The 18134-nt window shown below is 46.1% G+C and overlaps 1 protein-coding gene and 1 long non-coding RNA gene across 4 annotated transcripts; one reads left to right on the top strand and one right to left on the bottom strand.

Annotated features, from left to right (window-relative positions):
- Window positions 1-5759: 5759 nt before the first annotated feature.
- Window positions 5760-13349, bottom strand: SCNN1A (sodium channel epithelial 1 subunit alpha). 2 transcript variants are annotated; one of them, XM_067004380.1, is made up of 13 exons: window positions 13219-13349; window positions 12289-12659; window positions 11611-11866; window positions 10594-10781; window positions 9709-9809; window positions 8875-9038; window positions 8453-8551; window positions 8165-8282; window positions 7806-7884; window positions 7440-7497; window positions 7257-7312; window positions 6669-6744; window positions 5760-6449 (listed from the first exon to the last, which is right to left on the bottom strand). In XM_067004380.1, exons 2-13 carry the CDS (start codon window positions 12633-12635, stop codon window positions 6123-6125), a joined length of 1869 nt encoding a protein of 622 aa, XP_066860481.1. In that variant the 5' UTR covers window positions 12636-12659; window positions 13219-13349; the 3' UTR covers window positions 5760-6122. The 2 variants fall into 2 exon arrangements, with proteins under 2 accessions (XP_066860481.1, XP_066860480.1); XM_067004379.1 differs by lacking the exon at window positions 13219-13349 and adding an exon at window positions 12903-13054.
- Window positions 13166-16349, top strand: LOC136791797 (uncharacterized). Of its 2 annotated transcripts, none has more exons than XR_010834537.1 (3): window positions 13166-13324; window positions 14035-15087; window positions 15435-16349. It is a non-coding gene; the product is annotated as an uncharacterized lncRNA (long non-coding RNA). The 2 variants fall into 2 exon arrangements; XR_010834530.1 differs by having other exon boundaries at window positions 15397-16349.
- The last annotated feature ends 1785 nt before the right edge of the window (window positions 16350-18134 follow it).

The raw sequence follows: 18134 nt of genomic DNA, 5'->3' as shown, positions 1-18134 counted from the left end.
CCTAACTTGGTGTCATCTGCAAACTTACTGGGGGTGCACTCGATCCCCTCATCCAGATCATCGATAAAGATATTAAAGAGGACTGGCCCCAGTACTGAGCCCTGGGGGACTCTACTAGCGACCAGCCTCCAACTGGATTTGACTCCATTCACCACAAATAGCACATAGTTCCAATACCACTGGAACCGACTCAGTGGTAAGTCCATAACAATACATTCAGACTTGCTGCTCTGGGGTGAGAGGCTTTGCAAGCCAATATTACTTCCCGCCACAGTGCAATGTAAGGGGAGGTGGACCCCAGCTGGTAGTTCCAGCTCCTCAGGCTGTGCTGTCTTTGGGTTTCAATAAGCTACCGTTGGGTCCTTCAGTCCAGAAAATAATTCTTCATGAGGGTTGGAGTGGTGCTGGGACATCCTCAGGATCCAAATGAAGAGCTCCAAAAGCATGATGCTCTTCACAACATATCTTGGAGCATGGCTGGAATAAAGGTAAGTGCCTCCTTGTTTTGTTTCACATGTACATTTTAAACTTATTAAAAAGAAATGATAGTTCTGTCCAGTGTTGATTTGCTTTAAAATGAAGTACATGTGCCCTTCTCTGCCCTTGCTGTTACAAACTTTAAGTTGTAAACAATACTCCTTGTGGCTTGTGGTTTCCTTTTGATCAACATATTTTAATCACAATATTTGTCCAGGCTTAACTTCATCAGAACCGTATCAGAACAATGTATGCTCAATGGTGAAATTAAAATAGTGCAGCTAGGCTAACTGTTCAAAAAATGGAAGCCTTTCTGAGAAAGAATGGTGTCTGGACTGGCCAGTGAATTGAAGTAGCACGTACAATCTAAACATCAGTACAGATCAGGCCTGAACAACCTGTGTGAACTAGCTGTGCTACAACTCCTAGCAAGATGTGTTGCCTTCCAGTTCTGTATTGTTTTTGTTGAGGGTGGGAAGGACTCTTTTTCTTGCAATCTTGTAACGCTCACATTTCCAGTTGACTGACACAGTCTCAAAATCCCTAGCCAAACCTAGAGAGGTGCTCACTCTCTAAAGCTGGCCAGCTGATGTGGAGCATAAAGGTGTGGTCTGAACATGTGCCCAGCTCATGAGTCATGTTGTGCTGGTTTGCAAAGAGTTGCATGTCTAACCTATACATAGAATCATAGAATCATTAAAGCTGGAAAAGACCTCCAAGATCATCTAGTCCAACTGTCCACCTACCACCACTATCACCCACCAAACCATGTCCCTAAGCACCACATCCAACCTTTCTTTACACACCCCCAGGGATGGTGATGCCACCACTTCCCTGGGCAACCCATTCCAATGCCTAAGCACTCTTTCTGAGAGAAATTTCTCCTGCTTTCCAACCTGAACCTTGCCTGGTGCAACTTGAGGCCATTCCCTCTTGTCCTATTGCTAGTATCTGTGAGAAGAGGCTGACCGTCCCTCCTCCTTGTTCCAGTGCCCAAACCAGGAGACTAAGTGTCATGGTGTCAATAACATCAGATGGCTCCTTCTCCTGAAGTTGTGAATGTACCATGCTTTGTTGGAACTGACCTGATGTGCTATATTTTAAAGTGTCTGTACCTTTGCTACTTCTGCTGTTTGGTATCATGGACAAAACATGGTTTAAATGTGCACAAATGCTTTACTGAAAGGTAGTTATTTACATGTATAGTTAGAAAATCAAGCTCTGCTCCCCTATCTACTTACTTCATCCTGATGGTCTGTAACTCTCAGGTTTGATGATGGGGAAGCCTTAACTGTACTGCTCTTACCTGGTTATGTCTTAAACCTTCATGTTTCTAAATGTCCTAGGCTGTGCTCTGGCCTTTCCTGAGGCTTCTCTGCATTGGTCAAAGAGGTAGGCTGCATGCCTGGTAGCTATTATAGCAGTGAGTGTTTGTTTCAGCAGGGGAGTAACCAAATGATAGTGGGGAAGACATAAAACACTTTACTTTACAGTAGGAATAGAACATCAGCAGTTGTTTAATGGACCTAGCTTTCCTTTGAAGTGGCAGAAGGCCCAGCTCTGAAGTATCTGCTGGGGTTGGTAGCCTTGACTTGAAGAGGAGCATTAGTGGGGAAGTATGGAGGTTTTGTTTGTTCTGAGTACTAAACAACTATTTACAACCTTATACGTAGATAAGGGATGTAGGTTTCACAGAATAGGCAACTCAGTTGTGTCTGTTGCCTACGTGAGTTCAGTCCAGTGTTTTGTCTAGGCTCCTTGTAATGTTCCTTCTTGGAAGAGGGAGAATTGCAGAACCCTGGAGCTCTCATGAGTGGATCCCTTCACAAAACTTGTCCTGGTCACATGCCAAATAAAAGTTGCATTTAGAGCCTTCATACTTCTGATTTTTTTTTTTTTTTCCAGAGTTTTTTTTGGAACATCTTTACTTGTTTTCCAAGCTTTCAGTATGAACAGCTCCTTAGCACTCTTAACTTTGTTTCATAGGCCTACCAAATAATTGTTGCAGTGGCCAAAATGTGTCCCCTTCATGTCCTCTCCTGCTCATCTTCTCCAAAAGTCCAGTTGGAGATGCATCCTCTATTCATTTCTTGTAGCTGTACGTTGCTGCAGTGGGCTGATGCTGTCTACCTGCCCATTGACCTGTGCACCAACTTTGAATTCTGACATGGGCTCTCCACAGTTCTTCAACTATCTGAATGCTATTCTCCCTCTTAGAGGTCTAAGGCCCTTCTCAAGCCTCATGCCCTTTCCTAGCCTTTATGTGCTCTTGCTGGTCCTTTCTCCAAACTTCCCTTTGTCCAGACATATGTACTTGTGTTGAAAATTCCCCAGCAACGCTTTCCTCCCTAAATGTTGCTGTCTCCGTTGTCCTTTCCCCAACCTCTCCTGTCACATGTTCTTAGTTCCCTGGCTTTTCTTATCACTTCAGCTACTCTACATGTTCAAGTTTCTTTGGGTGTTCTCTACAGTCTCATAACTTTTTCCAGCAGCGTGTGGAGTCTCCTCTCATTCTGTTGTCCCCTGGTTTTGTCTTGCACCCTCACATTCTCAAACCCTTCTTGCTGGAGAGGCTGAAGCATTGTTCCTCTTCTTCCAATACTACTTTCCATTTCCCTGTACTCAGCCCTGGTGAGGCCACACCTGGAGTATTGTGTCCAGTTCTGGAACAGGCTGCTCAGAGAGGTTGTGGAGTCTCCTTCTCTGGAGATATCTAAGACCCGCCTGGATATTTTCCGGCTCAACCTACTGTAGGGAACCTGCTTTTAGCAGGGGGGTTGGACTCTATCTCCAGAGGTCCCTTCCAACCTCTACGATTCTGTGATTCTGTCCACAAACTTATTTTTTTTCCCTTGCACCTTCCTTCCCCTTCAGGCACTTGTATTCCTACGTCTGTACCTCCCCTGTGATGACAGATGCTCCCAGTTTAAAAAGATAACTTGCCTTTCTTCAGCGTCCTATGACCTGCAGTTTTTCCTTGTGTTTTCCATGTTCTTCAAGTAACTGTACTGTGCTGCTAACATATTATGACTAATGACTCGATTTTCTCCTCTTGTACAAATTCACCACACTGAAAGCTCACTTTTTTCCCTCGCTGACCTACAAATCCCTCTGAATGCATACTTTCCTCCCTTTTCTCTAGTATTTCACATATTCTGTGAAACACTCCCATTTTCTGCACTCACATTCCAGTACTACTTGATTTGCTTCTTGTTTAGCCAAACTCATTGCACATTTGTTGAGCTGGTAATTTGTGGCATTGCCTGCCTAGAGCAAGTATAGGGATGTTCCTGGGAGGATTACCTGATCTCTCCCCAATGGCAATTTTTGTGTTGATCCTCAGGACAAGGTGGGGCTAATCTAATTACCAACCTGTATAACAACTTCATGTTTGTACAGGCTTTTAGTTCTGGATTTACAGCTACCCAATATGGGGCAATCACTTTCTTTGAGTTCATCAGTCAAAGCACATAATTTAAATTTTACTGCTTTTATAGAAGAGAGAATATGGTGCAAGCTTCCTCTAGGGAATGCATCACATTCTTCTATAGCAATATTTCTCTAAGAAGTTGAGGAGAATTTAAATATGCTTCAAGTAGTTATGCTTCTGATTAATCTTCCTTTAGTTAACTAAATTATGCATGATGCAGTGGGTTGCATCAATTTTATGGTTATCACAAGGTACTGTGTAATGTGAGGAATCATGTCTTACTCTCTGCATATTCCAGAAAGATCAGGCTCAGTGTATGAATCTCTATACATTTATGATATGCAGAGATTGTTTTGTGTTGCATCTGATCTCTTTTCTTAATTTGGAGGTGGCTTTGTGTGTTCAGTGTCACATTTTTGCTCATTCATGTGTTAGTGACTTGCTAAGGCATCAGTCTGTAACACTGAATTTCACAACCAAGAACTGGGCTGCAGGTGCAATATCCTAAATCCTTGTTGCCTTTTTCTAGTTTTAGATTGTTTTACTTGTCACCAAAATGCTGTTTGTGTCACTAGATCTAGCTTTTAACTTTGCCTCTTAGGCAGTAAGCTTTTACAGAACATGACTCCCTTCATTAAAGCAACTTTGGAATTTCATTCTTTCATTACTCTTTTATTTTGTTTACATCCTTATGTGAGCATGCAGTGGATTTTTTTCATACTTGTATAAATCATTTTTTAAATTATTTGTCGTACAGAGTATAGCATTCATGTCTGTGAGGAAGAAAACCACTGCTGGGATGCGGGAAGTTCATTTAGGTAATCAAGGCAATGGCAGTATAACAGGCATTTTTAACATTATCAAAAAGGAAAATTAGGCAACAGTTTACATACTGTAGTAAAACTTACTAGGTTCCCAAGGGCGGTGTGTCTACCTTAATTTTTAAAATATCTGAAGTTTTTCTTCTGTTATAATTAACTAGTTTCTAAATTCAAGAGTGTGTTTGCAGTATGAGTGAGTACATGGGTCTTTGTCTAAACTATCTGCTTTAATTCTGCTAGCTGTGTTTGTGTCCAGTTGAGTGGATAATCCTGTTTAAGGACATCACCCTTGCTCTCTTGAGACCACATAAAGTGCTGTGTAAACACCATTGCAGCAGAAGTCTGTCTTAAAAAAAAAAGAAAAAGATAAGCTTGCTGCAAGAAGTAAGATGTATGCTCTTATCCTAAGATGCCCAAATAGTTCCTTAGAAGAGGACTGTCTCCAGTTTAGAGGCAACCTTTGCCCTGGCCTTGATTATCTATTTGGTCCCTAAAAGCATCTTAGATTAAAGCCTGCAGCACTTCTCCTGTGATTCATAATCATCAGCAGAGGAAGAGGGCTTCCTCTGGGCCAAGCAGATATAAAGATCAATTCATTCTGAACCGTCTGGCATACAAACAAATGGCTGGATGTACGTGTATATGGTGTTATCACAAGGAAGGAGACTACTGTACAGCTAAGATCTAACAGTGCTATTGGGTCTGTTTAAAAAGGGAGAGCTTATTCTGCTCTCTCTTGTCCTGACCTGAGAGCAGCTACAAGATTCAACCACCTCTCTTGAGTGTTGTATCATATGGATCAAGATTGTGGCTGTCAGCTCTCTCAGGGCTATACAAGCAGCTGCTCCTCTGGGAGAAGAGAGGATGGGCAGCATGGTCTTGGGATCAGAACTGGCCATTAAAAATCAGGAAATTGCAACCAGTCTTCAACCTTAGGGAAAGCTTAAGAAGGCTCAGGCTGTTGAAAGAGTTATACCTGTGCTGAGACTCCTTTTCTGTCCCTTGCCATACTCCAGAGAAGGCCAGTCACATGTGCTAAACCTCTTTTAATTAACAACAGATGAGAGCTGTGGCAGCATCCTTGTTGCAGAGAAAAGAAAGCATGCATGCACGTGTAGGTGTGCACACAGGAGGAATGTAAGTAAACCAAATCGACATCTCCCCCATGCAAACACTAGGTTGACTGTCATCCCTGGTGATCCACAGAGCAATAGTATTTTGTGAGACTGAAGAATTATCGTACAATAGTGAAAGCAATTAACATAGGCCAACCACAGTGCAGTCCTCTGCTATGATCCGGGCAGAGCATCCGAAAGAGAAAGAAAGGTCCCACAGAGCGACTGCAGCCTCTGGTCTGATTGCCACCTATCTGAACTGTGGAATAAGCCACTGCCTTACTCATGTCCCACCTCACCATCCCTGCTGGGACCATGTGGTTCCAGGCTGTTGTAAGATGGCAGCATGGTTACTACAGCCTCAACAGTGAAGCGATGTGGAGCACTGAGTCCCGATGCCTCGTCTTGGAAGGCAGCGTTGTTGTGGCTGTTTGGAGGGGGTGCTGGGGCGGAGTGCCGCTTCCATGAGCGGAACCAGCGGAAGGACAGGATAAAGGTGATGGCAATGAAATCCAGAATCAGCTCTGCAAGCTCCATCACGGACAGGACAGAGGATCCAAACCAGAGACTCCACTGATTCCCCAGCTGGGACAACAGAGTTACTACCTGCAAGAGACAGAATGGGCAGTGAGGAGATCACTTGTTGGAGCGTTTTGCATCCCTGCCTGCTCCCACTGGTAGTATCCTGATGGCACTGGGGGGGTTCTTCCCATTTTGCCACAAGAAGAGATTTTTGAGCCAGCAATGCTGCTGGAATGAACACCTGCCTGTACAGATGGACATCGTGGTGCAGTGGGTGGACGTGATAGTAAATAAAGTACATACCGTGAAGGCTGGTGACTCCCCATTGGTCTTGTAGTTCCATTCCTCAAAAAAGATATTCACTTTGGCAACTCCATTCCTGTTAATGAAAGATGGGGCTGAATAACCCTAACTTTGCAGTCCTTGCATTTCTTCGCTAAGCTTGTTTTCTCTGTCCTCTTCTAACCCTTGTCCTCATGCATATACAGCCCAGAAGCTTTTCTCCATCTTCACTCTCATTCTGCATGAAAAACAATCTTTGATACTTATAGTGCACTTCTGGAACTGCACTGCAAACTAGCATTTGTGTTGTCCTAAGTCCTTCCCAGTCTTCCACTAGCCCTTATTGTGACTTCAAGCCACATGGCAGTAGCCTGAGGCTTACTATTTTCATACTAGATCATGTTCAGACTCTTCACTTGGATTCCCAGTCTTTGTCAAATTCTCAGTTTATCTCTACTGATTCAAATCCACTGGCCTTGTCCACAGGTCCATGCACTATCTCTTCCTATCAGCGATTTAGCCTAAACTATGACCACCCTGCCCACCCCCTATCCACTTGGACTACTTCTGTTTTTGATAACACCTCTGTTAAGGTTAAGGGTCTCTCACCTCTTGGATGTGATATTGTATTTGTTCTGTTGTGAAAGCATGTAAAAAACCCAATCCTGAAATGAAAGTGCAATAAATTGTGTTATATGACCCTAGTCACCTCTTGTAGGTTTAGAACCAGTTGAGGAAGGACTAAACTGGAGTTCAGAGCAGTGCTGCAGAGCCAGGAAACCATCTACTTACCTCTGAGACAGCAGAAGGCCAGCGAGAGTATCCAGCTGACAGCTGGTATTCTGTCATTCTGTAAAACAAGACACTGTGTTAGCTGTTGAAGCTGTGAGAGCCACAAGGCAAGGTCTCTCAATCCCCAGGCACACCTGGAAGCTCCGTCCCGTATTGAAATTCTGCCCACTTCCCACTGAGCTGCACAGTCCTCAGGAGCTCACCCCAGAGCTGACACCGATGCTCCTCAGCCATTTTGGCTTCCCAATGGGAGAAATATCATTTAGGTTTGCACTTCAGCTATTGACTCAATCTTTTGCCCTCATCAGTGAATGCTTTCCAACACCCCTGGGAGTACAGCGTTGCCAGTCTGACTGACAAACTTACTTGCAAGGCTTCCGACATTTGTGGAAGCAGCCCAGCACATCAGCTTTGAATTCAGCCAGGAGTTTGTAATAGCAGTAGCCTGAATAGCAGAAAAAGTAAATCCAGATAAGTCCACAGTACATATATATATATATATAAAGTATTGTGCAACAGCAAGGGGAATCCAAAGAAAGCTTCCCTCTATAGCCTCAGAGGGACTAACCATCCAAGAGAAGAGTGTCTTTTGGACGTCCCACACCAGAAAGTTGGGAAGCTCATTGCATACAATGAAGAGAGTTACTGGGACATGAGGCGAACCAAACAAGTTCAGCTGTGCATGACGTTTACTATATAATTCCTCCTGTCCTGTGAGTACTTACCCCAAGCTACGTGCTTAGTGTAGTCACAATATTCTGCTCCAGCGGGTAAGGGATAGAAATAATATGCACAGCTACAGCGGTTTACCATGTTGAGCTGAAAGCAGGAACGAATGCAGACCTGGAAGGCACGTGATGTGGAAAAAGTTGAACAAGGAAACCAAAGCCATTGTAGCCTGTATCACATCATCCTACTAACAGTGCCCATGGACAAGCGTGACTGTTACAGCACTGAAGCATTCCAGGAATACAGGGAAACAAGCTGGCATGGAAGCAGTGATCAAGCATTACCTGCTCAGTGTAGCGGGATGAGTACAGGTTTTGCACTGGCACATCACTGCCATCCTCTGTGCAATCGCTGTAACTGCCCCCGAGACGCACAGTCATCTCCTAGAATATGAAATAGTCATTTCACAAAACTACTTCACTGTCTTCCTTCTACACTTCCATGCTTGTTCATCAGAACCTGCCTCCTTATGCTTAGTTCTGGATTCCAGCAACTCCTGCTTTCCTCCATTTCATTGTTCTCTGATAAACTGCAACCAAATGCTCTCATCTAGTCCAGTAAACTGCTGTTCTTCCCTATCGCTTCACTACAGGTGATTAATCCCCTCCCTGACAACCCCTCTGTATCTATCCACCAGGTTAAACCTCCCACACCAAAGCCCATACCCTCATGTCCACAGCTCTCACCCCTGCTGCTGCCCCCTCACCTTTCTCATGCTGATGGAGGTCTCAATGCCTGGACGCACATTGAAACCCCCATCATCCATGAAGGCTGGCTCATTCTGATCGTGGACCATGACCCTGGCTCCTGTCACCGTGGACAGCAGAGGGATGAAATCGTTCTGCTCGGTGCGCACCACCAGAGAGAGACCTCAGGACATGTCAAAGAACACGGGAGGTCATCATGTGGGAAAGGAGAGGGAGCAGGATTATTAAATCTGTGTCAGTAAGAGGTAAAGGAAGAGAAACATCACCCTGGACTGAACCTAAGCTGGGCAGAAATGGGAGGTTGGCTGGAGAGAGGCTAGAGACAAGGCTGGAGAATGCAGGAGAAGCCAGAGGAAACTGGATTTCTTAATTGTGGCTTAGAAAAGGCAAACCTGGGAACAGAGAGAGAGATTTAGAGTTGGACAGAATAAAAAGATTGAGGATTGGCCCTAGAGCAGCTTAAGGGAGTCTAGGAACATATACAGGTCAGCTGCTGGAAATGGTAAGTGGGGAAGGAGGAGATAAAGACTAAACTCTTAGAGCTCAATAGGGAACTTCATTAAGGGCCAGTGCAAGTCCAGAGAGAGCAATGAATGTAAGGATCAGGCACTAAAGTGGGAAAGAGACTCCAGTGGGGCAGCAGTGAAGGGCAGCCATGTACAAGACACAGCCGTCTCCATACAGGTCAAAACAGAGCTTGGATGAGACAGAGCAGGGCTGCGATATGCCACCACCAAGGTAAGCAAAGCTGGTTGTCCATATCTCCTCCAGCCTGCCAGACAACCCTCCGTGGGGAAAACAGCCGAGCTGTGTCACCAAAAAGTGCCTCTCACCATTATTGATCCCAGGCAGAGAGGATGTCCACAGGCTGCTGCTGTTGTCATTGAAGGTGTAGCAGTTCCCATACAAGGGATGGTGGAAGTGGGTATAATTCCTGTGATGGGAACAGAAATACTCACGGGTTGAGAAGGGCTGTGAGACCAGACTTCCTGAAAGGAACAATTCTCTTTTCCACCTGCACAGAGGGGCTTAGAGCAGACGGGCAGTGTTTGTTATGTAAACTAACCTGAACAGGGAAAAACAATCAAAATATGTTGTAAAAAATGTCCTCGAAGTGGACAGGCTTTTACAATGGGTTTTTTATATCATGAGCACTCATTAGCCCAGACGGATTTTAGCAGTACTAGCAATTACTATATACTTAATACTGACAAAGCTCTTAGCTCTCTGTACCCCTTTTCTTCCCTTGCTGATGGGTTTCATTTCACTGCCTCTTTGGGGCTTCTGAACCATAATGGTAGCAGGAGAGAAGTGTGATATTGTTTTTACTGTCTTTGAGTAACAGCTTTCTCTTCTCCTCCTCCTGTATGTGGGCTGAAACATACCGTGCCACTACTGCACATCACCCTCAGCATGGACACCAGACTCCTAGATTGTACATCTGGGGTTTGTACCAGTATAGTTTGTGTGAAATCCAGGAGAAAAAGAACAGAAACCATCCTCTGAAGTCCATAGCTTCAGGTGACAGTAACTGTGACTCTGGAGAGTACAACCCACAAGAAAGACTCAAGAGATATCACTTGAGACAACGGGATCTGGACAAAGACGATCCCACCTTGGGAAAGAAGTTCTCTATGTGGGTTTCTTGAATTCCTTGGACCCAGGCACAAAATCCATGTGCCCTTAGGAATAGACGGTGGGATGTTTCTACCACTTACGCCTTGTCACATGTTGCTTCATTGAAGCGGCAAGCATAAATGAAGTTCTCGAAGTCAGACTCATCCAGGGCTTTCGCATCAGGCACCTGCGCCAGGATGTTGATGTAGTGAAAGCTGTACCATTCCCGCACTGCATCCACCCCTGAGGAGTACACCTGATGGAAACAATCCTTGTTGTTTTCACTGCACTGTAAAAAGAGAGGGAAAAAAACCAGCTGTGTCAGGGAAGTCTTGTCCACGAGGAAGTGGCTGTGCTCCCTCAGCACAGCTGGGAAATGAAGCAGAATGAGCGGAAGAGCTCTGTAGGGCTACTGTGCTCAACAAAAAAGCAATCAATAGCATGGGGAAAAGCAATCCCAGGGCTGCTCCTCAGTGGAATTTAAACACCAGGTCAATGGGCATGGCTGAGTGAGAGACAGCAAATTGTAGTGAGGTATGAATCTGCTGCACTTAAAACCTATGTATTATAAAACCAGAAGCTTTAAATTCTAGCATGGGGAGTCCTTCTTTCAGGGTGTGTCCAGAGAAACAGGTGATCCCCTGAGAGCTCCAGACAACTGGCAAGCAATTAGCTTCAGTCCTTCAGTGCCTTTTAAAATGCAAACACAGATACCCTAGGGCAAAGGAAATGCTGCCCAGGAGCAAATATGACCTGACCACATTTCACATGGCCCACAGCCATACAATACTGTCCCCTTGACTACTATTGAGCAACACTGTGGTTGATGTTAATAAATGGCTCTAAAAAACTGATGCAGCCTTCAGGAAGGACAAGGTTTCCCTGCCCTACCTAGGAAAAGATGGGCAAGTCTCCTGTGGCCCACATGACCAGGGACAGGACTGGGGGAGCAGCAATATGTTTAGCAAAGGTTTCAGCTCTACCTTTTTTTGTCATTAACAAAAGCCAGTAACAAAAGCCCATCTATATGGGGAAGGACATGACCAAGTGTCTAACAAGACAGAAGTGCCTAGACAGAGACTGGAGTGGGTAGGACAGAAGATATCTTGGGATCTCACCAGAATAAAGCCAATTTTCCAGTCATTCTTGTCCACTGAGGGGCTGTTCTCTGGGAAGCTGACCAAGTTATCACGCTTCTGCCTTCTCAGCGGGTGGCGCTGAACGTGATGGAGCAGGCTCCTTGAGGTGCGCTTTCGTGTGGACACTGTCGACCAGTCACTCCGTGCCAGAGACATATTGTAGTCATAGAGGTCCAGCAGTGTTTGGTGGGTGATTTGGTCCAGCTCATCCAGCTTCTTCCGGATGGCACTGTATCTATACAAGGAGAGAGAGGAGCCTGCAGGTTTAGGACTGGACACACATAAACAGCTCTGAGTATGATGTGTGGCAAGCAAAAGTTTGCTGGGGTGATTCAGGTCACTCCTGCTGACAGCTGAAAATCCATCACCTTTGCTGGAGGCCACCAATCCTTCTAGGAGATAAGGAAATGCATCTGCTTCTGCCCTGTGGCAGTTTACAGTGCAGCCACTAACACACAGCACTAAGTAGAGCACCTTAAACTAACACAATTTACTGCAAATGCCCTGCAGCAGCAGAGACCTATGAGAAGTGTACCTTCCACCTGCACTCCTACTGAAGGGGACACTCAAGGACCACGAGGAGAATAAGAGTACATGCTTTTATCCCACGCCTGCAAAAGTAGAGGCAGTTGACAGCTCTGGGAGACTATTTCCTACCTGTATGGATTGAGGGTGCAAAGCGTCACAGCAGGGAAAGTCAGCCTGTCAGAGTTAAGGTTGAGGTTGAGGTTGACAGGGTAGCTGAAGTACTCCCTGTAGAGGATCCCAAACTGCCAGTACATCAAGCCGAAGGTGAGAAAGAAGAGAACGGACCAGAAGGCTGTCTTCATCTTATTCTTTTTGGAGCACACCAGGCGGATAGCTCCATGGATGGTTGTGTTGCTGCAGAAGAACTGGAAGAGCTCCTGGTAGGAGCCGTAGAACTCGATGAGGCCCTCCTGCTCATCTTTGTGCTGCTGCTCCGCTTCCTGCTTGCACTGCCTCGTCTTCTCCCCTTCTGGCATCTTCCCCGTCTTCACAGACCCACCCTACAGCACAAAGTAAGCCCGAGCTGGTGGTACCCCTGCAAGACAACGCCGGGAAGCCATGTCCTGTGCCAAACCCGGCTCTGCATCACCGCCTGCCCCGACCCTTGCTGCTTTCACCCCCTCCTCCCAGACCCCACCAGGACTGCGGGTCCCCAGCCCCGCACCCCGCAGACGGTCCCCGCTGGCCCTCCCGCACCTTCCCCCCCGTCCCCTCCCAACTGCCCCCCCGCAGCCTCCCGGCACCTGCGGCGCCGTGCCCATGGCGGGGCCGTCCCGCACCGACGGGGTGGGCGGGCGGGGGGGCGGCCGGGTTTGGGAACGGGGCCGGGGCCGGGTCGCTCTCCCCCAGCGCTGCCGCCCGGCGCTGCCGCCTCGCCCGCAGCCTCCCCGGCTGGGCTGGGACTGGTTCCTTTCCAGTTGGAGCCGGCACCCCGCCCGGCTCCTGCCCTGCCAGCCTCTCCCCGCCCACCCCTCCTTCCCCTTCCCCCCCTGCGCCGCTCCCGGGGAAGAAAAGCCTCTTTAAACTCTCAAGTGTCCGCGGCCGGCCCGAGGGGGTCACCTTGGCGGCGCCGTCGGGCGGCGAGGTGATGTCGCCGGGACCCCGCTGTGCTCGCACGACCCCCCCGGCGCCCCCATTTCGGAGCCAGCAGCCCTGCCCCGGCCAGGTAGGGCCCAGGGAACGGCGTGTTCCCCCCCCCCCCGGCCCCCCCGCCGCCGTCGGGGACACGGCGTCCCGGCGAGCGGAGGTGATGCAGAAAGCGAGCTGGCAGCGCTCGTCCCGAGGGCGTGGGGACGGCAGGAGGCAGGAGGCAGGGCCCCCGTGCGGGGGGGGGCGGCGGGACTGTGCCCGGGGGGAGAGGGGCGGGCACGTCGGGGATCCGCGGTGGTCCTCGCGGGGGGCCCCGCCGCACGGCCGGGCTCCTTCGTCTCATCAGCGCCCCGGGGCTCGTGCGAGGCTCTAAGAGCCGGATTTCGCAAAGCAAAGGTGGATAGAGAGTTTGGGGTGAATTTTGCTCGAGGGCTGGGGCGGAGAAGGCTCGCGGGGGCTAGGCGATACGCTTGAGGTAGCATCGCCTTTGCCGGTTCATTGACTGAAGAAATCTCTCGTATCCAGATCTAGCTGGCCCAGCCATTGCTGGCAACTTGTTTCACTGAGCTGAGCTTGGGAAATTGAGGCCTCTCGTTGTTACCTAACACCTTTGCAGAGTTTCCTCAGACCATGGAAATGACCACCCATAATGAAACGTGCTTGGGAATCCCTGACGACTTACTGCCTTTCTAACAGCAAAACCACTTTCCCAATAATTTCTCCAAATTACTTTCTCCCAGTCTATCACTGTTTTGAAGTTTTCACTTCTTTCTTTCCTTTCTCCAGATCAGTCCTCGTTCCAATTCATCTCTCATAGTTCCTGAATTTTGATCCTCATTGGGGTGAGCAGCAGTTTGGTTAGTGACACAGCCACTTATACCTCTTCACATTGCAAAATATCAGGCTTGAAAACGTCACGGAGTACACTTTAGAGCCTGGCAATAAATGACAGCACACCAGGAGCAACCTCATGACAGCTTCTTCTTACAAACCTACAACCACTGCTGAGAGCTTTCCCCTAGTTCCGTCAGGTGTCAAAAAAAAAAAGCATTTTTTTTTCTGACACTGTAAACTTTATTATACCAAGCAATTTGTTTTGAACTTTTATCATTAGAAAAATGAGTTGCAAAGAGTGGGAGGGATGGGGGGAGATGAATGAATATTGTTCTCAAATGCCTATTACAAAGCAGCTTCCTTAGAGTGTTAGAAATACCTTTCTGGATAAGACTGACGGTCTGTTCTGCTCAATATCCCATCTCTAGCAGTGCCAATAGGCAACGACATTTAGGAGAAGGATGTGAGCTCTTCTCTCTTGTGCCGTTTGTATGCTTTATGCACTCAGATACACAGGGATAGTCCCCAGAGATGCACATCAGAATTTTGATTCAGCTTTGTACACTCCCTTAAATTACGTGAACATATACAGACATGTAACAATTACAGGACATCAGCAGTTAAATCACCAGTGTAACCTCTGGAGCTATAATCCAGTAGCCTCATAGAGTGTTTATAACTTGTTTGGTTTGCGTTATCATAATTTCCTGAAATTACGCTCATTTACACTAACGGACCATCCTCTAAAACTGCATCAGTCTTGCTGGAATTGTGCCATAAATACAAAACAAACAAACAAAAATATAAAAAATGCCTCTGAATGCCCATTTTATACTCATTTAAGTTAGTGGCACTCACAAAACTAGAGCCCAATTTGGCAGAGCTGATAATTGGGCATTCTATGATTTCTACAGCATTTTAAACCATCTTTGACTGATCATTGCAGTTGAGTTCAGAAACACAGGACAGGAAGTCCAGAAACTTTTTGCTGGCTCTGAAGCAAAGGTAAGTGACATTTTTAAAATTTCCTTTGATTTGAAGAAAAATTAAAAAGTCAAACATCTGGACTGATTTGCTGTCTTCAAATGACAGCCTAAAGCAGTTTTCTCAGCACGTCTGTCGTAGTGTACAATCTCCATCATCAGGTTGCTTGGGAGAACTTTTGGCCTTTGCCAGTTTGGACAAAAATAGCAACTAATTAGAGTGTGGGTGTATGTGTTTTAAGTTTTATATTTATATATGCATAAATTACATACATCATATATCTATGTTTCTCAATATACACATACACATTTAGATATATTTATTTTTCAGGAGGATTTTTCATATATTGGATTTTTTTTCTTCTAAAGGATTAAAAAACAACAACACTTGTTGGCTCTTCCATAGTTTCCAGTTGCTCTTAGCCGTGATTGAAGCAATTGCCCTTCCCCTGTCTCTTGCTGGTGAGAAGCTCTTGTTGCCAGATGTTACCTGCTGCTGTGGCACACCTCAGAGCACTGCAGGATGATTCAGGCTCAGCAGCTACAGGGCGAATGGTCCGAGTCTTCCATTAGGATGAATGATCTTCCGTCAAGCATTGCAGGTTCTTTCTGGAAGTTTTGATTCATCATGTATACTCGACCTCTACGAAAGTGTTGAATCCAAGGAGCTTTATAACAAGAAGATCCTTTCTCTTCAGGTGTTTGACTCTAGGTTCTTCCCTGCTGAAATGTGAAGCACACTGTTGTTGCAGACAGTGCTTCTGAATATCACATCTTCACAAGCTAAATGCATGATTGCTTTTTATAGCTACTGAGAAACCTTTGAGTAAACATGAATCATTTTTTATGGCATCAAATTTGAAATGTTTCCTTATCAGGTGTGTCCCCTAGCTGCCCAAGTAAGAATGTGATAATGATCTGTAATGCACACAGATTTTTAAAGTAAGACAAACTTTTTGTTATGCAATGCACTGCTACTGTGGTGGGAGAAAAAGAAAGGCTCTCTCTACAGTACTTCATCTATACCCACTTGATCTGGATTGCAGCTGTAACAAATTATACACATTTTTGAACTACTTGAAAGTCCTTTGATCATTTTAGTTCTTTTGTATAAGTATATATAAAACAGTGTCACACAATGTTTTTCCTTCCGTTGCAAGGTAGAAGCCATCAATTATTTCTAGATTACTTCTGCATTATCTACAGCTGATTATGTATTTCTGCATTAAAACCAGTAACCCAAAATGTCAAGGAGTAGAGGCACAGATGATGCTATAAGTTTAACTGAAGCATCTGACCGAAGAAACACCAGCCCAGTAGCTGGTAAAGATGGTTAGATGTGAGGCTACACTTCGTACTGCTGTTGCTTTTCAGGAAGGAATTATTTACCCGGGATCCGTGGAATCACTTGAAGCAGAAGAGAATCATTATTAAATAGCTGGCAGGGATTTGCAAAGCAGTCTAATGGGCTGTTGAGTGCCTTCTTCCTGGCTACTAATGCAACTTTGCTAGCAGGCAGTGGTATCTGTCCCAAAAAAGCTCTAGTACCAAAGGCAGCAGGAGCATGTCCATGTACTCACTCCCGCACCTTTGTGTCCTGAGGAGGCTCCTTTTCAGTGTGTTTATTCATTTCTACTTTCTAGGAACAGAGTGGTTGCAGAGAGCAATTCTGTTGATGCAGAGATGAGAGCAATTCTGTTGATGTGATGTGAAAATCACTGGGAAATGAAAATAGGATTTCAAGCTCTGTCTCTGCCACATATTTCCTAAACCCAGGGTTTTGTTTAGGCTCACTCAGCCAGACTGACAGCTCCTCAGATATGGACCTCAGTGTCATCCAATTGCAATAGGATCAACTGTGGAAAGGGCTGTATGAAAACTGCCTCCCACTGGCATAGCTGAGACTAACACCTGTCTGGGAGATCAAATCCAGTGAGTTCCCTGTCTGCTGTGTCCTGAGGGGCAGTCAATGTGTGGGGAGGTCAGGATGGAGATTCTCTGAGGTTTTTACCCCATCACTCTCTTGCTCAGCTGAAATCTTTCATTTCCTCATTCCAACCAGAACAATATAACCATTATAACAACCACCTGACTCCCTGGGCCTGCATCCCCACCCCTTTCACGATCTCTTCTGCCTGTTCCTGGAAACCTGAAGCAGACGCAGCCACCTCAGACCAGTTTTTCTTGACACCTGTTGTTCCTCAGCCAGCAAGGATCACGCTGTTGTGCCTAGTCACCATCTGAGCACAGCACAGCACCGGCACGGTACAGCAGAGTTTTGCTTGCTAGGCACAGATGCTATCTGCTGCCCACCTGGAGCTTTGCTCGAGCTGATGTTAAGGCAACCTAGTTTATGTTTACCTGCAGTTTTGATGCTGCCCCACGTAATTCTCCAGGTGCCCTCCTCAGTCACTTTCACTGCAGGGATTACATGTTGCTTCTGGTTCTTGGCTCTGCTCTGGTGATGGTGATCCTCTCCTTCTTTAGAATATAAGCAGCTATGCCCCTCAAAAAGGGAATCCACAGGAAATTAAGTCTTTAATTAAAGAAGCCCATCTATAAATCTTTTGTTTCTTTTACTGGTAAGGCCTAGTCTCATAGACAAATGGCTTGAGGAAACACATCCCATCACACGCTTTGCAAAAGGATGAGCAGAAGACATCACCCCCCTCTCCCAAATCCTTTTTAATAGTTCAGATGGGTTTGATTCATTCCTCTGCTTGGGAAGTTTTCCTTCTCCCCAGTCAATATGAACCAACCCTCAAAAGATCAGGCAGAACAGGCAGTCTAAAAAGGAAGTGAAGCTCTGTAAGGGTTGATGAGGCAAAGAGTCTAACTCATAGACTGTAGGGCCTTTTGCCCTCCAAATTCCCTGCTAGTAAAGGGTCCCAAAGCATTTGCAGCCCACCTCCTGATACGATGCTGTGCACATTTATCACTGAGGCAATTGATCTTCCATGCTAAGAACTTAGTAGGGTATTGATGGTATTTCATGGGAGGGTGGGTCTCTGAGAACCATTTGTATATATATAAATATATAAAACAAGAAGAGAAAAACAGCAATTAATA

The sequence above is a fragment of the Anser cygnoides genome, chromosome 1 (assembly GCF_040182565.1).
Source record: "Anser cygnoides isolate HZ-2024a breed goose chromosome 1, Taihu_goose_T2T_genome, whole genome shotgun sequence".
Classification (NCBI taxonomy): domain Eukaryota; kingdom Metazoa; phylum Chordata; class Aves; order Anseriformes; family Anatidae; genus Anser; species Anser cygnoides.
The sequence above is the reverse complement of the archived record's forward strand: the minus strand, read 5'-3'. Positions and strand labels throughout refer to the sequence as shown.